The 26,678-nt window shown below is 39.0% G+C and overlaps 2 protein-coding genes and 1 long non-coding RNA gene across 19 annotated transcripts in view; all 3 read right to left on the minus strand.

Moving 5' to 3' along the window:
- The window catches only part of LOC110988633 (inositol polyphosphate-4-phosphatase type I A-like), a 69,781-nt gene extending 58,274 nt beyond the window's left edge, over positions 1-11,507 (minus strand). For 9 of the 16 annotated variants that reach the window (XM_022252352.2, XM_087133254.1, XM_022252359.2 and 6 more), the window contains exons 1-2: positions 11,308-11,448; positions 3,887-4,071 (exon numbers count right to left, since the gene is read on the minus strand). The gene's annotated coding sequence lies outside the window, so the exon portion shown is untranslated. Of the gene's footprint in view, positions 1-3,886; positions 4,072-11,307 lie in introns of all 16 variants that reach the window. The other 7 variants (XM_022252353.2, XM_022252354.2, XM_087133252.1 and 4 more) reach the window with 7 other exon arrangements.
- A 2,818-nt stretch (positions 11,508-14,325) lies between these two features.
- Positions 14,326-23,874, minus strand: LOC110988621 (uncharacterized). 2 transcript variants are annotated; one of them, XR_015424486.1, is made up of 5 exons: positions 23,343-23,874; positions 22,276-22,999; positions 19,020-19,125; positions 18,506-18,633; positions 14,326-18,082 (listed from the first exon to the last, which is right to left on the minus strand). It is a non-coding gene; the product is annotated as an uncharacterized LOC110988621 (long non-coding RNA). The 2 variants fall into 2 exon arrangements; XR_002599468.2 differs by having other exon boundaries at positions 22,276-23,874.
- Positions 23,875-23,880: 6 nt separating this feature from the next.
- Positions 23,881-26,331, minus strand: LOC147800164 (uncharacterized). Its single transcript, XM_087133538.1, has one exon. The coding sequence runs from the start codon at positions 25,522-25,524 to the stop codon at positions 24,673-24,675; it is 852 nt and encodes a 283-aa protein (XP_086989664.1). The 5' UTR covers positions 25,525-26,331; the 3' UTR covers positions 23,881-24,672.
- Positions 26,332-26,678: the final 347 nt, after the last annotated feature.

The raw sequence follows: 26,678 nt of genomic DNA on the forward strand, positions 1-26,678 counted from the left end.
TTTAAAGCCAATTCTATTGGGAGCCACTCCATAGAATGTGGACATTCCTTCTCATGCCCAACAATAAGATTACAGGATTCAAAGGCATAATACTGGGTAGTATACAAACAATGAATGTTTATGAGTACAATGGTAGGAATAATTTCATAAAGTGACAGATGAAATGTTTCACTCCACAGTAAATCACCAAATGAAATTGTTCTTAACTCTGCACAAATGTGAAACATTCACTTATTAATTTTTTTTTATATAACACCTATATAAATCCTCTTCTGTAAAAACAAATTAACAGTCTTCGCATATTAATGTCTGCCATTTTTTTGACACAGATTCGAGTCTGAAGCGCCACCCACTGGCAGTCAGCGCCACCCACTGGTAGTCTCATGTAATGTGACATTGATTCCCATCCCTACATTTTCCTCTTCCTTACTGTGAAAGAATATGAAATGGAGGGGGGGGGAAACAGTTAAGCAAAAAGAAATTCTACTTAACGGGTACCATTGAATACAATGAATAATGGAATGATGTGATCAATGATCCACTGATCAGACAGGAATTTGTGCATGTATTGTATAACAACACATGTAATATCCCAACTTAGTTCTCATTTTGGTGAAGCTGCCTAGTCGATTACTATTCACAATCACATTTCAAACTTCCCAGTCATTCACAAACAGGACAGTTTGGACCTTTGAACTTTTTTTTTCACCCATTAAAATTAGTTTTTTTCAGCCACCACTGTTGACAAGTTGGTGCATTCTAGCCAATGCTTGCTACATGTATGAGTTTCACTAATAGCTACAACAGAGTGATGATGAACTAAGGGAAATTCTGAGTTGCAAAGTCCCATTAAAAGTGGACTCTGGTCACAGTTGCATAATACCACCATATCCACCTAATACCATCCAAAACCAACTGTTCCCCATTGACAAGCAACCATTAAGTGGCCCCCCATCCATGGCCCCACCCCTGTAAGATGTGTAGGCCTACATGATGTCAGATAGCATTTCCTGGGACTCCTGCTCATTAATGCATTCAGGAAGAGTAGGCATGATCAGGAGTTGACAGTCTGTCTCATACAGGCACACCAAGCACTTCCTCGAGAACTTCATTTTGGTCAGATAAAGCCAGGCACAGTAAGGCGTCCAACTGATATGTGATATATTGTTTTAATAGTTGAGGGAAATAAATGAGACCCCAATGAACAAGTTACACTTGAGCTTAAAAAAGGGCAAAATGCACTGGATATTAAACCTAAGTTCAGTTTCCTGCTAAGTGCATAATTGTCTGCTAACAGAAATGCAATTCATTTCATGAGGACTTTAAGGCTTTAGCACGGTATTTATTTCATGCTTAAATTATTTTATGGAAAATTTTCTGATTTTAAAGAGCTACATAGAATTAGGTCCAATTCAGAATGGGTAAAATGCATGTCTGCATGCATTTCCTGTTTTCTGCAATTACTTTGGTGTCAAACTTCTCACAAACCAGCTGAATGAACCAGCTGATCTCTTCCATCAGAATAAAGATTTTGCTCCCTCAGGGGCCAAACAGACACAACCACTATGAACTAAACAATAAGTTCCACAAGAAGACTGTAGATATCAAATTTGGCTGGAAATTGATCTAAGTCGTGCACATGCACTACCGTAAGCAAAGTCAATATCGGCACAATCAATTCTTTCGGGATTGGTGGAGAACTAGTCATTGAGTCGATTCACTAAGTGCTGAAATGACATATTCCTTACATCCTGAACTTCCTGTTCATGAGCTGCTGGCACATGCATGTAAATGTACATGAAGCCATGCTGTCTGCACACACGTAAGCCCATGTCAATGCATACAAATGTACATGTGCCGTACATCTATGTATATATGCTTACTGAGAGCGTACCTTGTAGTAAATGTATTTACAGTACATGTTGAAATGGAAAACTCTTCACAATACACTTAACCGGTACATCTACAAAATGGGAGGTTTAGGAAGTACACATGTACATTTATGCGCATGTACATTTGACCAAGCACCAACATTTGTTCTCACATTATGAAGAACAGGCCCTTAACACATGTCAAAAAAACTTGCTGGCCAGCCATGTTTCCTTTGTTGTCTTACCTGTCCCAACCAGACAAAAGCCCTGACCTTTTTGGCTTAGCCTGCAGGAAATGGAAACCACACACCTACACTGTAATATTGCCAGTTCCATGATGTTAGCAACCTGATGCTACTGGCTTTTTGGGCAGGACAGTTGTTAATTGGAAAACCGGAAGTACCGGTATGTACATGCGCAACGAGAACAGGCATCGCTTCATGGCCGCAAATGAAATAATACACTGCTTCCGTTTTACCTGCGCATTCATGTTTCGTCATAGAGACAGTTGCCGAGGTGACTAGTATGATCTTGTGACTTTTATGTGACAGAATGAAACTGTGTCTCTTGCAACTGAAACCCAGACTCGGCCTGTGAGACAACTGAAAATACAGGACGTGATAATGATCAAGTATTTCAGTCCAAGTCTAAAACTCCCCCCTCCCTTTGCAGGCGTCCTTTGCCGCTCTGCCCTGATCGGCCGTGTGCCTGCCAACCAGCGATACCAAGCAACAGACAATCCATAACTTCCTCCATTCCAACTGCCTAAACCTTACCAGGTTCCACCCCCAGCCTAGACTTCCTCTAAGTTCCTGGTTGTATTTAATAAGCACGCACGGTAATCACGTGCCTCTGACACTTCGTCTTTGTATTGACTACTGTATCATAGGATACATGTATTCAAACAGAAGTGGCTGATAACCTACATAAATGCATACGAGAGGGAATCATTTCTGCAAGTATCAATGGACATCAAGTGGCCAAAACCCCACAAATCAAACTTTATCTTGGGGCCTGTTTGTATCTGGATTGGGATCTGCAATCCAAGAGTTGTTTTGCACTATCCATTAGGTGGGTTCTGGTGTCAGTGAACCAGCAACAGATCACTGATCATGATCCGGATTTGGATCAGTGATCCAAGAGCTAGTTCGCGCTATCCATCAGGTGGGTTTTGGTGTCAGTGAACCAGCAACAGATCACTGATCGCGATCTGCATTTGTATGAAACAAACAGGCCCTACAGAACATGTACAACTAACGTCTGTGACCGATCACCAGGTCCCTTATTTCGCCACCCACTGTCTAAACCAATCAGACCTGAAAAAACATGTAGCTGGCGAATTTAGGGACCTAGTAACTGTATGGTCACAGATGTTGGTCACGCAAGGTCACTCTAATACTGGCCACTCATTGCTAAAATGATTTTAAAAAATCATTGCTACATATTGACATACCAAGCAGCACAAGTTCACAAGGGACAATTTCAACAATATTTTGTGGTACCCGCTGCTAGACCTACCTCAGACCAACCAGCCAACCCTGGCAAACTCAGTGATCAAGTGGTTAAGACAGCTGTACTAGTAAGCAGGAGGTCACGGGTTCAAGTCACACCCAAGTAAGCTTGTGAACTTCTTTCGTAAGCTCTTGGACAAGCACCGAGTATACAGTGTTTATAAATACAGTAATGTCAGGTAAGGGCAAAACCAGTACTTAAATTTAAACACTCACTGTCCAAATGACTGTGGCCTTCCACAGATTGGATTAGTTGTGAAAATGTAAAAAAGCTGGGTCATTAAATGTGTACATGTATGTATTTGCCCTCCAATCTACTTGACATACTGGCTTACTGTACATGTACATGTATGCAAGGAATTCACTTGACACCTGTCTCAATTTCAATTATAACAATTTGAGACACACTCAGACTTTCAAACTGTACCCTGAAAAGTGGCCACACACAAAACTGACTACATACATGCATGTCATCAGGGTCCTACACAGACAAAAATCACTCACTAGAATTAGGCAAGTTCACAGTCCCGACAAGTCTGGAGGAGGGAGGGACAAACAGGATCAAAAGAGCTGGCCGCACTTAACCCCCTACTTCCTGTGCGTCACGTCAAATCCAGCCAAACAAGGTCAGGATGGAAGTAATTTGGTGAAGATGGTGGGCCAAGCTGTTGCTATGTACTCAATGTATGCTGGAGAAGAAACGGAAGGGAGAAGAGGAGACTGTAGGCCTCTTGTCAAGGGAAATCTAGCCAGGTCAGGCTGGACAGACACGGGAGGAAGGTATGGGATTGGAGATGCCTGACTGGCAATTTAACACTTTTAATGAATGGTATCTTGTCATTGTACACAGTTGGAATAAAGATAGTACTAAAGGTTGCAATTCTCCCCACAATTTATTGTCAATGACTTTGTTGACAATTTATGGAAGATCAGTAACTCTTCACTTCGTTTCAAGAAAACAGGCATTTCAGAACTAAGTCTGGATGCTGGCTCAACAGAAATGAAGTTGATACCAGAATTGGCTGCAACACGAGGCAAGCAAATAATATGTGCATGATTTATGATCTATACATGTACTATTAACTTTATTTAACCTATTTTAAAGTTTTCATCCGTTTTTGATGGAATTTTTCTGATTGTTTTCTTTTACATGGAGATTTTCTTAGGGTTTCTGAAATTCATCCTAATGTAACTTACTTGGCATTTTTACGAGAAATTCGCCAGAATCCGCAATATTTCAATGATACATCTGCTGTACAAAAATTGTGGGTTATGAACCCCACAGATGTAAATACTGGATACAGTCAATTGTACGGAACTCATTAACTCATGAAATATTGTAAGATTTTGGCAGGTTTGGAAGGAATATGACAAAGATGACATCCTTCCACATACATTCCAATATCAAATTTATGAAAATACCAAAATGAATAATCATTTGTACTGTGAGGCAACCACAACCTTCATCTTTGAAACCTTGGAAGAACCTTAACCCTAACCATCCTCAATCCTTTTTTGAGGCTGTATGGCAAAGCTGTGTTGCTCATTGCAAAAGACGCATTATCCAAAGTAGAACTCATGTTGTTTAGGCTCCACCACGCACAAATTCATGCCCAGATTATGTACATCAAATCATCCATACTGCTCCAGGATACCCTTCACACTGCCTCGACAAAATGTGCGGAATTGCAACAGTGTTCATCCCTCCATGGAACGTATCCAAGACATACTCAGAGGATTTGGGAGGATTGAGGCTTTACCCAATTTCTCCTTGGGGGTAGTTTGAGGATTTTGAAGGATTGAGGGTGTGTCCTAGCAAAAGGTGCCTGGGCAGTAGATGGTTAGGCTTAAGGATCACCTCCTGAAGCCTCAGATTATATATCTCTTACACGAACCTAAACATTTTGGATAGGTTTCAAGACAACTGAATACAACACGGTATATGGATCAATATTGGTACCTCTTGCTACACGTATGTACTTCGGTGTAGCAGCACAGGAGTGGGGTAAGGTGGGTCAAGGGACATTTTAACCTTAGAACCCATTAGGTTCCTGTCAACAACTTCCTGTGTAGACTGCTGTGGCAAACAGGTTTTGCATGGGCTGCAATTTGTGTTGAAGACACCTAATACCCTTTTGGATTTCGTGTGAATCAACACTGGCTGAAAAGGTCAGCGGTCAGCATGAGCGCTTTTATCAAGGGGCAGGTGTCACATTCATTGACCTTCCAATGAAGATGAAAACACTGCTTAACAGATGCACTAAGCAGAAATTATCAGAATATCTGTCACATGTACTACACAACCATCTGTGCTTAGCATACATGTAAGGCCTCCCCCCATGAGATTAGCTCTTGGTCCTACAAGAATGTCATGCTTTACTGAACAAGTCCTTACACAACTTTTACTTTCGACAGGATGATCAGGGCTGGCAATATTAAATAAAAGTTGAGTTTGACAACTACAGCACCGGAAGCCTTTTTTCTGACATGGCTGTATTGTTCTACATGCACAAAAACATGCAATAATTTACCTTGTGTACACTGCAACACTTTCAACATTTTTTCTACTTTTTTCCTGATGTGAAGAGTCAATTATGGGCATGTACCAGTACGTGACCAGCTCTGGAAAAACCTCGTTACTATTTTCCATTACACAGTATGGTTCTACAACATCAAAAAATTTCATTTCAACTGTAACATTTTCATTTTTCAAGTTCCATATCTTTGTCAGATTTTATCTAAACACACATCAAATGAAAGTTTGTTCTGTTGTTTACACGTAAATTACAGTGATCCCCAAATCCAATTTTGAATTTTCACCCCGAGTGTTTGGTTTTGCTTGAGCCAGTTACGTATAATTATTCATACTGTCTATGTACTTGTACATTCATAAAGCAAGGCACAAGTAGACAAGAAACGTCAGAAGTGATTTAAATCAAAACATTCCACAGATTAACAATTCACTAAGTAACCTGTGACAACTTTGCCTAAGTGACTCCTGGGTAGGTAAACTCATTCACCATGTTCATTGCATATGGCCAATCTGGTTGCTATGCATGCATAAAGTGATGATGATCCATCACTAGGGAATGTGCAGTGACACAGGTCAATATCATTTCACCAGCACCTTCCCAGCTTCCCTCGTGCTGGCAAATGTTTCCTGGCATGTAAAATGGTCAATTGCCTCGTAGCTACATGTAGGTGGTCAATATTTATTGCGTATAGTTGTCCATGTATGCACATGTACATGACCATGGCAGAAAAGAGTCATCTGCACATGGGCAGTGCACATGATATAATGACATGTGAGGTCAAGTCAGGTCACAACTTGCATGCCATTTTGAATGCAGTAATACAAGTCGCAATATGCCCTACATGTATAGGAGCCCTTGGAATAGACCATATTCACAGGAAAGTCATTTGGGATCATGTTCCCTATATCTATCTTATTTGACACAGTCTGTTGAATAGAGTGATGCCTGACTACTTCGGGTTCCAAGCCTCACTTCTACATGTATATTTTTATGTGACTAAAAACCAAGTACTTGTACCTCCAAGGTAATCCTCAAACTCTCCTTGTACATCAAGGGCATATCTAATAGGCCTATTATTGAGGCCATTTTGAGGGTGAAATCTGACGTTCTTGTTAGGCTGTTACATTTCCATGTATATGTATCCCTGCCGATCTGCTTGGGCCCTATCACCAGATCACGTTCCAATCTTAAAATGGCAGTAAATGGGGTCCAAGTTACTCAGACTAGAAAGAGGTGCTATATTCCAAAACTATATGACCATTTGAGCATTTACATGTACATGGAACTAGGTTATGTATGTACATGTACACATGGACCATTCTACAATTAACTGGGAAGTGGTTACAGGCTCTCAACCCTAACCCCCTAGGGCGTATGTAAAAATCATATCGAAATTGGAAGATTTGGGACCGTTAGAGATGTGTACATGTAAGTGCCCATGACTTGTATCTGTTGGGTGTGCTTGATTTATTAGCAAGATCATGTCACACAATCATATTGTGCTAGTATCGAGTTGATCTTGACCCTGTGTGAAATTTCCAACTTCCATTTTTGAATAATTTTCCACAACTGCAAACTACAAAGAAAAAGCAACTGTCTGAAGGTGAAATTATAACGGGTTCTACACAGCTACATATTACTGATGTATGTAAACTAAACAAGATATTGAGCAATTACGCTCAACGAACAAGCACAATATTTATTTACCATCCACACAAAAAGGGGCCTCGTGTTTAAACCATTTCCTAAATCAATTTTTCAATTCACACCCCTGCCCTGATTTTCAGATTTTTTTTACATTTTATAGTTTTTGAATGTGTGGTTTTTCTCCAAAAATTTGCGAGACAACTTCCTCATTGCCAACCCCCTACCCTAATTATGCTGTTATCCTGCTAAATCCAACGACATCCGACAGTTACAAAAGTATGAAGCCTGCTAAACCAAACAGAATCCCAGAGCTAAAACAAATAGCCTGTTCACTGCTCACAGCAACAAAATCCATCAAAAACTACCAACTGTTGGATATTGCTGGGTTCAGCATTATGCTAAATGCCATTTGTCATTGTTAGTCTGAGTCACTAGGACTTTACGAATCGTCCCTTTTAATATTTTCTTCCCATGTGAGTACCCTTGCCACCATCATCGGAATCTTGAATTCCTACTGAATCCTAAAGTGGGCATATTACACAGTTTTAGGACTGTTTGGGGGTGAAATCTGAAGATTTTGATCCACGGTAGGATCTCAGACTCTACTGTTGCCGATCATGTCCAAATACAAACAGAGGCGATATGAAGAGTCACAGTTAATAGGTCATCTTATAGTCGATAACCATGACCTTGATATGGTTGATGTGATATCGATGTTGGGTACCCTCAGAACTGTGGGATTTGTTGTCCGCTAAGCATGGCAGGCAACTAACCCCACAGTTCTGGGGGCAGACGTTGGGTACAATCAGTTGACACATGTACGTGTATGTTAGCCCCTAATATGGTTCATATACCGTACTACCTCAATCATGGAGGTGGTCCAGTATCTATGAGTCACCATAATTCTCACACTTAGTACATTGACCAAAATTGGTTCTTAAATAAACTTAATTTCTAATGGCTTCATTCTAAATAATTAAGGTTTGACTAAAATCCTACATGGAATATATCATAAAGCATATCAAATGTCATTGAAGCAGCAGGAACAACGTCGTCAGCAAACGAGTCAGATCAGCTGTAGTAAACCTTACGTCACCAAAATTCACCTACAGAAGGTACGTTGCAAACGTCATTTTATGAGGCACTGGTAATGCCTACTTCTGAAAAATCTGCCAGTTCATGTCTCTTTGAATGAAGAATTATTTTTTGCATTAATTGCTTTAGTGTAGCGATGTTGGACGTCTAAAACTGATCGTGAGTGAACAATGATCATTTATTCATTTTGTAGACAATTCCAAACAGTTAATTTTTGTATTTAGTCTGTAAAGTCAAACACTATGCTCTGCAGACATTTTTCCTGAACTCTCACTGGAAAAGCTTTTAATTTGCACGTAGCTGCAGAAAGAAAAATGCCAAAGTGATGATCGATCATCGGCAGTAAATTTCAAGAGTTTCAAGACGAGAAAGTTGGATGCCCAAATATTTGTATGCACGAATTTAGGGTACTCCATGATATATGAGCTACACTATGGGGCTATAGTGAAATGAATGATCACCTGATCTTTGCACAATCAGTCATCTTACTGCATCAGTAATCAATAATTCCACAATCATTCAATTAGCTTTTCTTTCTAATTTAATTTATGGTTGCAAATGATTGTTTCAAAAATGAGAAGTTCAGTCTAAATGACATTTCATGCTGGATCAACAAATTGGTGGGCGATAGTCCAGAATTAGGTACTGTCGATATTGTATTTTGGCCGATACTAATGCATCGGTTTTTTAATATCGATATTATCGATATGTCAAATTTTATTCATCTTAAATTTCAAGGTATTATAACAGGCATGAATTGTTGGTAAACTGTTCTCAGGGTATACCCCTATACCGCAATGGTGTGATCCAATTCACTTTGGCGACATGTTCTAGCATCCGTACTGTGTACGTTGCCTACATGGGATGAGATACACGCTGTCACGCGTAGTGATATCATCAGCATGTGGTGCTAGTCTACGTATGTTTGGTTAGTAAATAATTCTCTATTTGGGAAGATAAATTTTGTGATAGTTTCGAGGAAAAGTGTATGCAAATTACTGAGTGCGAGACTGAGATAGGTGACTGAATTTGTCGCCGTATGTCGCCGTATAAGCTGCCCTGAGTATATGCTGCAGGGACATCTTTCACTCAGCATGAGAACTGACGTAAGCCGTAGCTTACTGAAAATTACGGTAATGCCCTGATGCACTTTAATATTTTGTTATAAAGTTTGTTCCTCAGTAGGAATATTTTCAATGTATTTTTCAATATCGATGTTTTCGAAGTTTCAATATTTCTTCAAAATCTGATATTTTTGATATCAGATATTGATATTACCAAGTAAATAACATCGGCGACATCGATATCAAACCCATATCAATATATTTGATATATCGACGATACTCATCCAGAAATGGCTGGTTATACCAAACACTGACATAACAATGCTCTCTGAACACCATGCAGTACCATGTGAATTTCCAATTCCATGTCCCTGCTCTGTAATCTGAAGTCCTTGATCTACTTTCATGGCTTTGGATTGATTGTTTAGACCTACATAAATGATGTACCCTAACATGGCCCACTTTCATTTTTTGCCTCTCGTGTCTTACCAGAGCTATATTTTTACCCCTATTATTCTGTTTTATAAATCTCAGTTTTGTGTATCTGCTAAAAACTTCTGATGACATTTTATTTTTTTCCGACACACAAAATGAACGCTTTTAGATTGTGCACAAAAATATGAAAATAATTTAATTTTCTGACATGCTTGTGGACTGGTATGTGAGCAGAAGGAAAGATGCTTTACAAGAATTTATCAACTTTAAGAACTTTGAAAATGTTTAGGCCTAGGCCCATGTGGGATTTTCTGAGTATTTTTCTAGTGCACCACGTTAGGGAACACTCAGCTGGATAAGCCATTTGCGAGTTAAATTTGAATAAAATCTGGTACACTGAGTTATCTGATTGCACATAAACATAACAATTTGAATTCCCCAGACTTAAGGCACTGTTGCTATACCTCTTGATTCGGGGCAAGCTTTCGCACATCGACCACTATCTCTGGAATGGACTGGTTCCTTTGTGCCCTTCTTTTCCATTGAGAACAGTGTATTGTTGTAAGACGTCTCTTATGTAACTAAGGAACTTGCCTCGAATCACGAGGTACAGCAACAATGGCTTTAGTATGGAGAATTCCAATTGTTATATTCACGTGAATTTAAAGAACTCAGTGTACCAGACTTTATTCAAGTTTAACTCGCAAAAGGCTTATTCCAGCCCAATTTCCAGACACCGACATTGTTGGATTTCTGATGAAATTTCAGGACACTGAAACTGTTCACAAAGGTTCAACACAATGTATCTTGGGGTAATACTAGTAGTTACTAGTACCAGTATTTAACCAGATGAGTTTTGAGTTTTTCAATGAAAAGGTTTGGCAAATGCTAGCTCTACTGAGTGGAGCATTAGTATTTTTTCTTTTACGAATTTTGAGGAATAATAATGCTCCACTCAGTAGTATAGAGCTAGCTAAGGCCATAAACAGGCCCTCAGATAGGTATCTGGATAATAATGATTGTAAAAAATATGCAACTTGCATGACATTGACACAGGCCTGTGAGCCTCCACGTACGGTCATGGCGGCCTAACTTTAGTCGTGTTTTTTGACGGGACAAAGTCCGATTTGGGCATGCATGATTTACTTACAAAGACTCTTCAACCATCAGAACGAATGCTGGGCTTTTGCAAAAAAGGAAAAAAAATCGAACACTGCTTTTAGATGAATTTCTTTCTGACCTATGCTTAACCACTCAGTAGTTCGAAGTGTCGACTAGTTGTGTACTTACGTCAGCGCAGCTGAGTGGAGTTCGCATGCACTATACTATTCATCACCGTCACTGGCAGTGGTAATGTCTGCTTATTTTTTTCACGAGAACCAGAGAGGGCGCCATTGTCGATTCGTGCACCGATCGTAGCTGTGGGTGTAGTCATTAATTCAAGCCCCATTGAAAACAGTGTACAATCAGCATTGTTCGGGGTCCAATAACATGCGTACCAACATCCCTGAGGTATCTGAAACACACGTTTATTTATTCTATGGTCCCTAATCTTTCACGTTCTTTTCAATTTTCTGGGGGTTAACGGATTACATTTTGAGTTATTCCCACAAAACAAAACTACCCCCCGAAAAGTTATTTCTCCGATGTCTGCTTGCAGCCATTTTTCAATTGACAACCTTCAACTCTCGCGGGCCTTAGGCCAGGCAAGATATGGGACGGAGGGGTACCCCGCCCCCTTACCTGTCCAATCCCTATACATACTATAGACTATTGTTACCTAACACATCGTCCTAATGATCCTAAATGCCAGATGAAATTTAGAGTTGCCACTTGAAAAATGTGTGCAAGCAGACTTCGGGGAAAAAAACACTTTGGTGTGCACGTGATTTTATTCTGTGGGAATAATTGAAAATGAAATTGATCAACCCTCAAGAAACATAACGGAAATTGAGCAATCATGGACCAGACAATAATTAAATTCGTTTCAGAAACCTCACGAATGTTGAAATGCATGTTATTGGACCATGAACACTGCTGATTTTACAGTTTTCAATGGGGCTCGAATTGGTGGATTGCACCCGTATTATCGGTGCACCTTACGATAATATGCCCGCCTTGCACGTTTCTTTTCCGTTAAAGCTGTATACTGCCCTCATTGTTAAGTTCCACCTGGGAGAGAGGAAGGAATAATTTTGGGTGGAGCAAGGGTTGAGTTTTCAAGTTGGTTGGGTGGGAATCAATCGAAATATCCTCAAGGTCAAAGGCACAATATTTGTACTTTGTCCATGTCTACAAAGTTGACTCCAGTATTGCCAAAGGGACCTTAATCCCAAATTTGTTGCTGTCCAACTTTTTGAAGCCAAAATACGTGCTTGTTAATCCATGAACTGGCGACAGCTATGTTCCCTCCATTTTAAAACAATATACTTTTATATTTATTTTTGTTTGATGACAATATTTCCTCCACCCCCAACTTGAAGAATTATTTGAACTCTATGCACTGACACTTTAACTTCTGTAGAAGCTTGGATAGCCATAGGCAGCCCCCCCCCAAAAAAACAACTCTGTCACACATAAACTGTACAAGCGTGTAAGGTTTTCAAATTTTATTCACAGATTTAATTTTAAACCACTGAGCTTTCACTTGTGAATAATTCTTGACATATTTTAAACGAGAGATATGACAAAATAATCTATACATAATCATGATATTTCCACTTTCTTTAGTTGTATGGCTGAGTTCCTTAATACAATGACAAAGAATTCCTTGGTCAAATTGTATATCAACTGGGAAAATCAGGTACTATGGTGTTCCATATGTGCCATCCGGCGTCGCGTTTTTCAGCCGGCGTCGCATTTTTCGACGGGCGTCGCATTTTTCAGCCGGCGTCGCATTTTTCGACGGGCGTCGCATTTTTCGACCGGGCGTCGCATTTTCGACCGGGCCTCACATGTTTCAACGGGCGTAGCATTTATCGATGAAAAATTTTAACTTTGACCTCCACACAGCCCATTTGAAGCCAGTTATTGGACGGAGAGAACCCCGCCTTTGTGTTGGTCATTGTTTAATCGGAATCTCAGAAATTCTTTACAGATTTCTAGGGGGATGTGTTAGGTAACAATAGTCTGGAGTGTATATACGGATTAGACAGGTAAGGGGGGTACCCCTCCGTCCCATATCAATCCACATGCTGTCCTCAAGACCTTGGGAAGTCATTTCGTTGAGTGATAAACACAAGCCCCCCTCCAAATAAAGAAAGATGAATGATCTCAAGCCCATGACCAGACGGCCTCCACCGGGGGAATGCCTGAACCACGGACCATTGCCTGAACAACTTCCAATGTGTGAGAAAAAAATCAGTCTTGGCTTTCTCTGGACAGATTTTAATGGTTCAAAAAGTGTTTTTGGAAACGTTTTCGTGATTTTGTATTGCTGACAACTTCTTTCAACCAAGAAAAAGCAAAATATCTCTAAGTTATGGTGCGTGACATTTCTTCGCCAAGGGTAGTTACAATTTAAATTATAGACCGTACTGCGATAAACGCTCCCTCGGGAAGCATGTCTTCAAGAAGGCAAAAACCATACCAACCGGAGTAAACAATAGGCCTACTATACTGGGTTTCATTTTTGTAGCAACTAGTAATCATCAGTACGGGGACATTTTTCACTCAAAAAGCTTGCAGAAGTGAGAAACCAAATTGAGCGAGGTGAACTTCCACGAGTAATCGGGTTCATTAAAGGGCTGTTAATTTATTTACATACAGTTAATCGACGCATACATGCTAATTTATCCGTTTCCATAATCATTAAAATATGTACGCACACATTTAGCATCCACGTCAACAACGTCAGGTCCGGCTGGACCAAGGTTGACCATTGATGATTAATGGCTTATTCACATTGAAAGGCGACGCCCGTCGAAAAATGCGACGCCGGCTGAAAAATGCGACGCCGGCTGAAAAATGCGACGCCGGCTGAAAAATGCGACGCCGGCTGAAAAATGCGACGCCAGTCGAAAAATGCGACGCCCGTTGAAAAATGCGACGCCCGTTGAAAAATGCGACGCCAGTCGAAAAATGCGACGCCAGTCGAAAAATGCGACGCACGTTGAAAAATGCGACGCCCGTCGAAAAATACGACTGGCACATATGGAACACCATAAGGTACAGACGGTCCTATTTGTGGTGAAAGAACAAAGAGTGACCAAACAGTTAGTCTTGGCCCAAGACGTCAGTGATCAATAGTTGTTTTATTTCTGTTGAAGAGCGGCCTCGCACAACTACTTTTTACTTACTGTACTCTGAGCTGTCGCACGGTCTAACTATGAGTCGTTGGGGGCACACTATCCACGGTGTCCGCTATCAAGCACTAACGTCTTGAAACCAAGACTATCAATCGGTTTACTCCTAGATTATTGAAATTTAAGTACTCCCTACTAGATTGTGCTAGTTGGTCCTTGTTTCTTCAAAGTAAAAGTCGTTTTGTTTGTTTGAATAGGAATTCAACACTCTAAGCCCTTTATTGGTTTATGGAAAATCAAATGCATTATTTTGATTGATAGAAACAAACAAGTTTTGATTTGGGTTATTGATCAAGGATTCTTCCACAACCCAATTTTTGGAGGTCAAACTTGTTTTGGATGTGGGGGGCAAAAAGTTAGAATTTTGTGTGTAAACCTTTATGGCCCCTCAGGGGAGTTGATTGAAGCTACATTTTGGGGCCTTTTACACATGGAATAGGGCCCTTGGTGGCACTGGCTCTACAGAAATGCCCTTATATGGAATCACTCTTTGTTAGTGTCTGGATGTCAATCATGGACTTTGGTATTATAAACAGCAGGCCCATCATTTACATTATTTGTAAATTTTGGAAGTATATCAAATGAAAACAAAAGAAATACAATTCAATACTGATGGCGGATCCCCAGCAATACCCAGTATGAAATTTTTAAAATGTTGAATGAGAAGTCCCCCACAAAATACATTCATTGAAACAAATTAAATTATTTGTTTAAAGTACTTATAAAATTAGTGTAGGACATGGGTGGCTTGAGGGATAAATCCCCCCACTTTTTTACCAGGGGTGCATTACCAATACCCCTGTAATTAGGGGTGTGCCCATAAAGTCAGTAACTTGAAAGTATGTGTATGGGGGATCTTGGACCCTTTGCCATGTCACGTTCCACACAAGGATGACCTATCAGAAAACAGCCCCCCTCCACATGTGACAAGAAATGTTTTCAATTTCTCTGAAGAGTTTTATGCACAGAAGGAAGAGAACATTCAACATTCACTCTGACCATTGTTAGTTATTTGAAAAACCTTTTTACCTGGAGATTTTCTTTACTTAGCTCACCAGGTTTGTTAAGTTGTGAATCAAAACATCAAGTACATAAAATAACACTCAGCATACACTGTATTTATCCTTTTGCTTTCTAGAAATGCAAGGGTGCAATAAAAAAAATGCAAAAATTACCAACTGTGCATCAAAAACAAAACAAACTCTAACAAGATTAACATGAATGCAGCAAATGCATGCAAGCAAACACCAGAAAGGACAAACACAGTGTAATTTGAATGTTTTATCTCCAAACTGAACTGTAAATAGAAACTTACTGCAGGTCCCCAGTCTATACCAGTAGCCTCTCTCTTCCAACTGCAACTGAAGAGTGTATATGCATACCCAAATTTCAGATTTTACCACTCATGCTCTGTGTTGAAAATATTTCCACATTTTTGTAGGATTGATTTCTTTTTGCATTTCAAATCATCCATTGGGCCCTAGACAGAAATCCCTTTTTAATTCAAGGTGAGTAAATTGAATCTATCAGCTGACCTTAAAAAATAGTTTCCTATATAAATAAGACTATGACTTTTTAAATAGATTACCTCTGATAAAGAAATATAGAGCTTATACTAGGTGGGCAAAATATAGGGAAAACTTATTTTTCTGCAATCAAAGTTTGGTCTTGATTCCAAATATCCATGGTCATGCTGGATTTTGTAGGTGGGTGGGTGGACGGGGGTAGGTAGCAGCCACAAAACAAACATTTTAGTCAAAATGTTACCCGTAGGAAGAGCTATGTTGCATTTCCCATCTTCTTGTTTGCTCTATTGAAGTAACTTGCAAATTAACAACGATTCAAACTTACACGTACAACTACAATTAAAACACCGACTTGTTCCTTGTACTGTTGTAATGTAAAATTTGGCAACAGTTTTGTGAAGACTAATTTTGAGGGAGTCCACACCAACATAAAAACTTCAGTGGAAATTGTCTTGATGCTGCAACATGCTTAATCTGAATGAAACCAACTCCTCATTTTTTTAGAGAATCTTTAGATACATAACTATTCAATGTTTTGAAGAGTAGCCCAGTTTATATGATTTATCATTTACAAACATTTATCAAATGTGAGCACTTTTATCCTGAAGTGTGAAAAATGTGAAGGGTTTATTTAGAAAATGTCATATGTGCCAGTTTGTTTCCCTCTGGAATGCCACCTTCTCCTGGTTTTACAAAGTCAGTTTTACCAGGATTTATACAGTTAAAAACAGCTCATTAAATGAAAAGCGCAACAAGTACAGTTGATTATATATAACGGGTTTGCCCTTACCCAACGTATATTAATAAGCACAAATAAAAAAATACATCTTGAAAATAGTTCGCAGTACCCGCTGCTTCATTTGACTCGAACCGGCCAGCCGACCCCGGCAAGCTCGGTGGTTGAGTGGTTAAGACATCTGCACTAGTAAGCAGGAGGTCGTGGGTTCAAGTCCCACCCGAGTAGGCTTGTGAGGTTTTTCGCAAGCTCTCGGACAAGCACTGAGCATACAGTGCTTATTAACTACTTCGTGCCAGGGCATTTTTCAAAGTTGATGATGCTGGGGCGGCATGACCATCATTTTTTCCGTTTTCAAAATCCTTCAAAAATTCATCATTCCATTTAACGGTCGTTTATAACTGCACCAAGTAATCTTTAGGCACTACTCTAAGTTGACAGGTGACCTTCATTGACGCCCAAGTATTTCAGCCAGCCCTGCAGCCTTGTAAACAGAGCCCAGATTGTGCGGTGTTATACAACTGTCTTTTGTTCAGGAACCTGGCTCAGTGCACTGCTGACCTCTTTTCAATAAGGGCCAGATTAGCATGCAGCAGTGCTGTGTGGCTCATCGCTGCGGTGGTGGAGCGCTTTTGTCCCCGGTGGTAATCCACTTGCTCTCAATGTCCCAAACCCTGGTATACGGTTTCAAAATAACACCACTTTTGAGAGTGAAAAATGCCGGTAATGCCCAGCAGCCTGGTCTTTTGTTCTGAGTACGGTCTTTTGTTACACGGCCCTGTTTCCTTTGTCCAAGTTCAGAGACCCCGGCCACGCATATAAACCACACAGCTCCGATTTCGGAGTCCCCGGCTGGTAGTGGTTAATATACGTTGGGTAAGGGCAAACCCGTTATATATAATTAACATCTCCCCAACGCAAAAATACATCTTGAAAAAAGTACAGTTGAGGTACATCCATCATGCTGTTCTATTCTTTGGTATTTCAAGGTCTGAGAAAATATTCCTATTTTTCAAATGGACACTTCAAATTTTGGAAATAAGCCCTTTCTTTGAAGTGCAAAGGCACTATCTGTAATATGGGCGATTCACAACAGTGTGCCTCCAAAAGTTTGCAATGCGTTGACCAATCACAGTGTGACAAATCTGTTGACCCAATGTGCATTTGAAAAGGGTAGACAGATTTCGCGCGTTGTGATTGGCCAATGCACTGCAAACTCTTAGAGGCGCACTATTGTGAATTGCCCATATTCAAACTCTTAAACAATAACACAGTAAGTTGGAGGGCGTGGGGAGGTGTCAGAATGCAACACGCCATCTTGGCGTATATTATATTGGGGATGTCAACTGCTTGCAGAATCTACAAGGAAAAGAAAAACAATATGAGGAGATAAACAATAAAGTTTGTGAGTTTAAGAGTTCAATGAGCAGTTGAACAGCATGTCTAACAGCCAATCAGTAGAAAATGATGAGGGCTCAATTACTCCCTCCCTGATTTCTATGACCTCTCTACAAAAGGAACTGTTTTACTGTCATAAGTGAAGAGACTCTGTAGTGATGACACTTCTTTTTTGACTATTATCAATTTCCCTCTTAAAAATTATATTTGTAATAAAGCTCTATACTTCATTGTCTTAGAAGAACAAAAATAGAAATTTGTGGAAGAAATTGGAAAGGGACGGGTGCTATCCCCCCTCCAAGAGTGTGTTGGCTTATTTCACTTATAGTAGACTTATTTTTGGAGTGAGCAGTAGACAGCATAACAAGTTGGGTCATTTGTCACCTGCTGATTAGTCTCTCTTCCTCTCTTCCTTTCCTTGACATCATCTGCGATCGGGTGGTGTCATCGTGCTCCATGTCGGACAGAGAATTCCTCGCCTACTTCCTTTTGTGCTCGGTGCTCCTTGCCTTCTACAACCATTAGTAAAACAGGGAGAGGGAGAAATGGAAGTTATGAATCTATTAGATAAATGATCTGCAAAGTAATGAGAAATGTTCTGAGCATGCTCTATGTTCTGATGGACTGGAGTCACTGCTAGCCAATAACAGGACTTTAACAATACTGCCAACTATTTATTTGTTCATGTTACCTTTTATGGCCTTATCGGAGGGGGGGAATTAAACAGTCCCAAAAAGTAGTGCACCTATTTTGTCATGATATTTCTGCTCCCCCCAAAAATTAAAATTGCCCGAGGGAAGGATGGAACCTATTAACTCTTCCTTCCACTGATGACTACCTCACCTTTTTACAGATAGAGTGAGTAAACAGTCATCAGTCATCAGCAAGCCATACTTACCTTTCACCTATGATGGGGTGTATATGTAGCCATGGTAACTTTCATCCAGGTGCAGCAACCTCCTCACTAGCCAGTCAATCATATCAGGATTGTCATCCTTCATCTCCTAACACATTAAAAAAGCACAAGTTTGAAATCAGCAATGAAAAAAATGTACAATGAACAAATTGGAAATACATTCATTCATTCTTTATTATTTTTTCCACATCACTCAACGCATTTTCAATACATGATTATATTCCGGAGTTATTCATAATGATGTGGATGGAGATCACTAAAAAGCAATGCTTGTCGAATAGGGATCCCCAATTGAAAACTAAAATTTAACTTTGAACCTTAACTGAAAAAAAAAAAGTTACATTAAGCACTGAACAGACTTAAAAGAAACAATGAACAAAGACAATTGACACGTTTGAACCTTAGCTGGAAAAATAGTTATATTAAGCTATTAACACATTAAATATTAAACGAGACTATAAAACAATAGACAATTCTAGACTTCAATCAAAGCAGTGGAAGAATACTACAAATCTTTGACACATGTACATGTTTACGTTAGCCTGCTAGATTATTCAGAATTCAAGTAATTTGAGAAAAGATAATGTTTAAGTTTGGATTTAAATAAGGGGGGCTGTGAATGGTAGTAAGAGAATTATGTAAGAAATTCCAGTACTTGGGGCCTTCATCATGACAAATTGTCTTTTGAAAACTGGTGGTTCTTGCAAATGAAGAGTGATATTCTCTAGACTGTCTAATAAAATAATGGTGAATAGTTTCATTTCTACAAAACATTTGTTTAATTGTAGTTTGGGCAAATTGTTATTTAAACAGTGCATAAAGGTTCCAGGTTGAAGATAGTAAATGTCACTTACATTAAGAGTTTTGTGTTTGTAAAAAAGAGAACTGGTACGTTCTGACATAATTAATGACCCTTGACCTTTAGAGGTCGATTTTGTAAGTTGTAAATTCTGCTGAAATGCTTAACAGCACAATTTCCCCATGGTTTGAATATGGCAATATTAATGAATTATACAGCATGAAGAGGACTTTTTGTGGGAAGAAGGCTTTGAGCTTACTAATGATACCAATATTTCTTGGAAAATAGTACCAATATTATTGATGTGAGTTTTCTAAGAGAGATTAGAATCTATGTACACTCCCAAGAATTTCACATTATCAGAATAATTATTTTTACATTATCAATATAGATATTTGGTAAACTCGACCATGTTTTGTTACAAAACAGCATACATGTAGTTTTCTTAATTTTGAGGGATAGCTTTTAACCAACCTGAGATTTTAAGGAGTTCCTGATTGGCTAAGTTTGCAAGCACATATATATATCATAATATTATTATGACTTATGATTAAGAACAAGATTACTGTCGTTGACAAACAAGACAAATGAAAACAAATCTGAAGAGTTAGTAAAATCATTAATGTAAATACACAACAGAAGTGCTCCAAGAATAGATTCATGAGGAGCTCCATGGGATATATTTTTCAAAGTAGACTGAGCACCCCCAACCATTACAAATTGATGGCAATTCAAAAGGTAGCTTTAACCATTCAGCAACAATACCTCTTATTCCATAAAAGGCAAATTTTAATAAAAGAATGTTGTAGTCAACAGTATTGAAAGCCTTGGATAGGTCTAGAAATATGCCAAGTGTATTTTGGGACAAGTAAAGTATAGTAGTAATTTTATCAATTAATTTGAAAATGGCGTGTGATGTTGCATGATTTTTCCGAAAACCAAACAGAGCATTAGATATTATGTTGTGTTCATTGAGGAATTTAGTTGTGCGACTGAAAATAATTTGCTCAAGACTTTTCAAAAAGGTAGGTAAAACTGATATTGGTCTATAATTATTACCCTCTTGAAAATAGGACTCTTGAAAATAGGAACAACCTTGGCAGACTTTTCTTTTTTTTTAGGAAATATTCCTGTTGTGATGAATAAATTCATTATGAGAGTTACAGGCTTAGAAATTGAAGAGATAATTCCATTTGTAAATGAGCTGGTTAACATATCATGGCCTGCACTTTTTTCTTTGGTAATCTGTGAACAATATTGATAATCTGTTCAGTGACTGGAGCAAAGAAGATAGAGTTTGGATTAGGATTAGATAAGTAATCAAAGTACTTATCTGCACTTGATGGGATTTTTCATAAAGATTTTGACCTGTAAAATAATTATTGAATGATCAGCTATATGATTTGGGTTGTCAGTGGTTTCACCATCAATTTCAATTCCGGACACTATTTCGTGCAATTGAAACTGCTCAGTATAATATTTACATTTTGCATTAAGAAGGACATTAGGTAAAATATTATTAATATATTAATATAATATTATTAATATATTTTTTCGGTTAGAATCAATACAGTGAGACATATATTTATGATACAGCTTATTTTTGTGGTATATTGATTGGCATAAGTTAACAGTGACCCATGGGGATTTAGGAATTGTTTTACATGACATAGGTCTCCAATCTGTAAAGGAGATATGCTTATCCATATACCAGTTTAAATCATCCATAAAGTTGTTTAAAGCAGTTTTGGCATCAGAGGAAGATACAACATTGGTCCAGTCACATGAGTTCAGGTCACAAATTAAATTAGTTATGTCTTCATGTGAGTATTTCTGGGTATGTGACTTGGCAGGTCTAGGATTTGAACGATTGATTAATGGAAATGATGTAAATATTGGGAAATGATCGGAAATGTCAGTCTCTTAGATACCCGCGTTTGGAAATGGGAGTAAGTTAGAGAAGATGGTATCTATAAGAGAAGCAGATGTCTGGGTGACCCTTGTAGGTTTATTAATGTGGGATGCCAAATGATATGAGTAAGATATGTCTAAGAATTCCTGTGACTAGTTATTGCCATCAGCATTAATTAAAATCTGTTAAAATCACCACATAAGTGCCCCTTTCCAGAAGGAACAAACTACCAATAAAGAAATGATGACTGACAAATTGAAGTCTTCAGTAAACTTTCTTTAGACATTAATTTGTAGTTCAGAATTGTTATTTAGAGCACAAAAGACCAACACAAGGCCTCTGATTTTTAGTTAAAACTATTCAAATAAACTTGAGCAAATGTGACTGGTATCATGACTAGTTTATAACTAGTGCTATGAGGGTCTCATCTGTATGACTTCATCACTGGTATTTCATTTTGAACCCTGTTAAGATTTTGATTCTCTCTCTCCCGTTCTCTGTTTCTGATAAACCTTGTGGTAACCTACCTTTAGAATTAGGCATGGTGAACACAATCAGTCATATTTTTTCATCCTCCATGCTGGTGGTTCGCCTCAGTGATGGAGCTTAATCATATGGGAGTAAATGTCATGAGATTCACTCTTCAGGATTCTTCTTGGCCAGCTGCATGAATTCCTCTGATTAAATAAAAAACTTCTCGACCTAGGCCAGCTAGGTTACATTAACAAGATTTCTTGAATACAAGCAAATGTCACTTGTTGTTAGGACAGTTCTTAATCAAATAGTTGTGTAGTTCATCTTCTCTTGGTAGGATCCTCATAGAAATAAGTTCTTTTAATATGCAATAGTTCAAAACATGCTGCCACTGATAATATTGAAGATAATAAACTTCTCTTGAGGTCTTTGTGTATCTGTGATCCAATTCGTTGCCAGATGGTTAATACATGGCCTGATTTATCAACAATGATGTTCATATAGCAGATTTGGAGTCATTCTTCTACACATATAGAGCTGCGTGATACATGCACATACACACTACTGAGCTCCTCCACTCCGTTGAATTCATTAATATTCAAATAAGTTTGTCTCACCTGTTGATAATGAGATTGCACCAGAAAATCTTAATGTTCAGCTCTTGTGACATCCACGAGCAATCACACACTGGTCAACTCCTGTTGAGTTATAACTCAAACTAACCTCAAGAGTCAAAAACACACTCAACCAGCAGGGCCATTAGCTCATCTTCCTCTCCTGAAATCTAACAACAAAACTTAACTTCCAAATTACTACAGAAACCTCCATTAAGTGGGTTTTATGTGGATTCACAGATTAGTTCCTTCACAGCTTTCAGCTGCATGCTTTTTCTTGTACCCATTTGGCCCCTTTGCAAAATGTTTCAACTGTACATTCTCTTCTTGCAACATTCACATTTAAGGGAGGGTTTAACCTCAACCCCATTGCTTTGCCAAAGATGCAATGAAACATCCACTAAAAACGGGAAGGGGAAACCACCAACAGAGGGGAAAGGGGGATCAGGGATTTGTCGTTCTATGCTATTTAACCACATATTCTTCATTTTCATGATTAACTTCACCTTGAGGACCTGTAATGTCATGTTCAGCAAGCAGGGTCATCAGTTCATCTGTAGGTCCTCCTGCCTGCTTCTGGTTCCTCTGGTTGTGTATTGGCTTAGTTGAGGTTCATCCATGTCCTGTCTGTGTCCTCATCCACCCTGTTTCACCTTAAGATTTTTGTCATTTTTGATGGAAACTGCAGGACTTGACTTAGTACACATGCAATACAAGAAATTCAGCTTGACCTATTCCTAAGATTGCATTAAAGTCATTTTCTCAATTGTTGGGGAAACAGGTGGAAAGGACATTCACTAGTCTAAATATTATCAGAAAATACACGTTCCCATGATGTACTACCTCCAACAACTAAAAAAATATATTTGTTAAAGAACTTTTCTTCTATTACAGTGGTACAAGAGCACAAAACCTGTAAATTTTTGTATGAGTCCACGCATGTATTTTGATTTCCAAAACAGGTCAATAGTATCTTCTACTAACAATTTAGCATCTGGGTGACCTTGTAAGGCTCCAAAGATTACTTGTTAGTTTTGCTGTTGATGTAACAGGGAAAAATGACACATTATGAGGAATTAGCAAAACAACAAAAAAACTCTAACTAAACCAAGGATCTTTGAAGGAAAAGTCGCAGGAAACTGAATTAATAAGGACTCAGACACCAATATTTGACTTCAAAAAAAAGGGACAAAAAATAATTTATTAATGAAAAAGTACAGGAAAAATGAAAAAAACAAAAATGACTCAAGGACTAAAAACCACCCGAAGACTAAGACTTTAAAAGACTCAAAACCAAAACCAAAACCCAACACAGTGCGTAAAAATGGACCTCATGAGTTTACACTCGGACTTCAATCACTGACTCCTAGCAGAATAGGACTCAAGCAGAAAACCACACTCCAGTTAGGAGGAACAATACATAGGTACATGTGAAGGTGACTGGTCTCTGCTGATCTGCTACACTGAGTGTGACCAGACCATGTGGTAACTCTATATGGGGGAAGCCAGGGCTTAAACAAATAAACAGGGGGGCACACTACTAGAAGAAAATCAAGAACTCTAAACTAAAGTTAAACATTTTAAAGGGGAACTACTTCTATGTACAAACGTGTACTTAATAACATAAACATTTCTGGCTCTGCCACACTCGCCCCATCTTAAATCATTGCTGTCCTCAGCAATGCAAATAAAACGGAATTTAATACAAACATTAATACACATATTATACAGCATAACTTAACGACAGGTATCATTCTATTATTAAATTCAAAGCACCAACCAGATACATTCAGGCATTTAGGAACACAACTAGTATTTAGCGACTCATCATGTACATTAGTCTCGGAACTCCTCTGGTGGAGGAATGGCAGGAGTGGACATCTGCTTCGACTGCTTCCGGTGTTGCCTCATGTACGCCATGGTCTCATTGTGAAGCTTGGGCCAAAAGAACTTCTGCTGCATGAGTTTTAGCACCTGTCCATAGCTTAGTGTCTCCATACTGTGATGAAGGCTCTTGAAGATGTCATACCTCATCCCATGGGGTAGTACCGTCACGTATTTGACCTTGGCTCCACCAGTCCTGTAAAACAGTAGGCCACCCTTCACTTCCAGGTTATCCCACACCTGTAGCAACTGCTGCACCACCTTGGGCTCATGGGCCATCTTGCTACGACTCATCCTCTTGGGACCATCCAGCTTCATATCCACGACCCTCCGTATGGCTGGATCTCGCTGCTGGGCTTCCCGCAGACCGTGGCCACTTGTGCCTCCACTCTCATGGTTTGGCTCGTCATTGAATCGAGCACTGGCAGGGACTGCTTTTGGGTGTCTAAAGGGGACTCTGGGGGCTTCAGGACTCTTGGGTGTAGACTCATTGATGGTGACTGGAGTTACTGGGACATTTTTGGGAGACTTTGTCTTGTCACGGTGCAGCATGGATTCCAGGTTGTGAATGTAGCTATTCTGTCGTTGCTGCTCGCCAATAATCTGGGTGATCATTGCCTTCAGTGTGTGGATTTGGTGAAACTGTTGCAGTATGACTCTCTGCATACAGGCTTGATGCTGCAGTAACTGTAAGATGCTGGACCGTTGGTCAACAGTCACTGGTTCCTCTTGGCAACTTCGGGTGAAACCATTGGGAAGTGGATCAAATCCACAAAACTGAAGGGTAGTCAGTGCTTCCGTCATCGTGTCCACTCACAGATCCACTAAAACAACACTGTGTTGGTTTGGACCTAACCTCTGACCAATTAACATGAAAGAGCATAAAAACCCTTAAAAAAAGAAAAATGACCTAGTCCCTACTAAAACAGTTTCAAGCTAAGTTTTACAAAAAAAACATACTCCCAACCCGGATTCTCCACCACAAATTTAAAAAAATGTAACAGGGAAAAATGACACATTATGAGGAATTAGCAAAACAACAAAAAAACTCTAACTAAACCAAGGATCTTTGAAGGAAAAGTCGCAGGAAACTGAATTAATAAGGACTCAGACACCAATATTTGACTTCAAAAAAAAGGGACAAAAAATAATTTATTAATGAAAAAGTACAGGAAAAATGAAAAAAACAAAAATGACTCAAGGACTAAAAACCACCCGAAGACTAAGACTTTAAAAGACTCAAAACCAAAACCAAAACCCAACACAGTGCGTAAAAATGGACCTCATGAGTTTACACTCGGACTTCAATCACTGACTCCTAGCAGAATAGGACTCAAGCAGAAAACCACACTCCAGTTAGGAGGAACAATACATAGGTACATGTGAAGGTGACTGGTCTCTGCTGATCTGCTACACTGAGTGTGACCAGACCATGTGGTAACTCTATATGGGGGAAGCCAGGGCTTAAACAAATAAACAGGGGGGCACACTACTAGAAGAAAATCAAGAACTCTAAACTAAAGTTAAACATTTTAAAGGGGAACTACTTCTATGTACAAACGTGTACTTAATAACATAAACATTTCTGGCTCTGCCACATTGACATTACTCTAAAATCCAGCTAATACTCCAAACAACATCCTAGCAGTTTTGAAAAAAGCTAAAGCTGTACCCACTTCTCTTAAAGGTGATATCATGATGTCACAATGACAATGCCAATTGACCAGAGCCAGTCATATTTTTATTTATAACCTGCTAAGTTAAGCAGCCCTCACCAATTACTCTAGGTAGACTAGACATATAGTTTAAAATGAAAATTTAAAGCTGCAAATACCACTTACTTATTACAAATACAAACTTACTTATTTCTATACAGAGGCTTAAGACCAAATTCACATTTTTGTCAACAAAGGTAAAACTGCAAAACCTTCTCTTAATTCAGGTTGATATGATTATCT

Source organism: Acanthaster planci, linkage group LG02, assembly GCF_054643075.1.
Source record: "Acanthaster planci isolate LZ-2023a linkage group LG02, COTS_SCS, whole genome shotgun sequence".
Classification (NCBI taxonomy): Eukaryota; Metazoa; Echinodermata; class Asteroidea; order Valvatida; family Acanthasteridae; genus Acanthaster; species Acanthaster planci.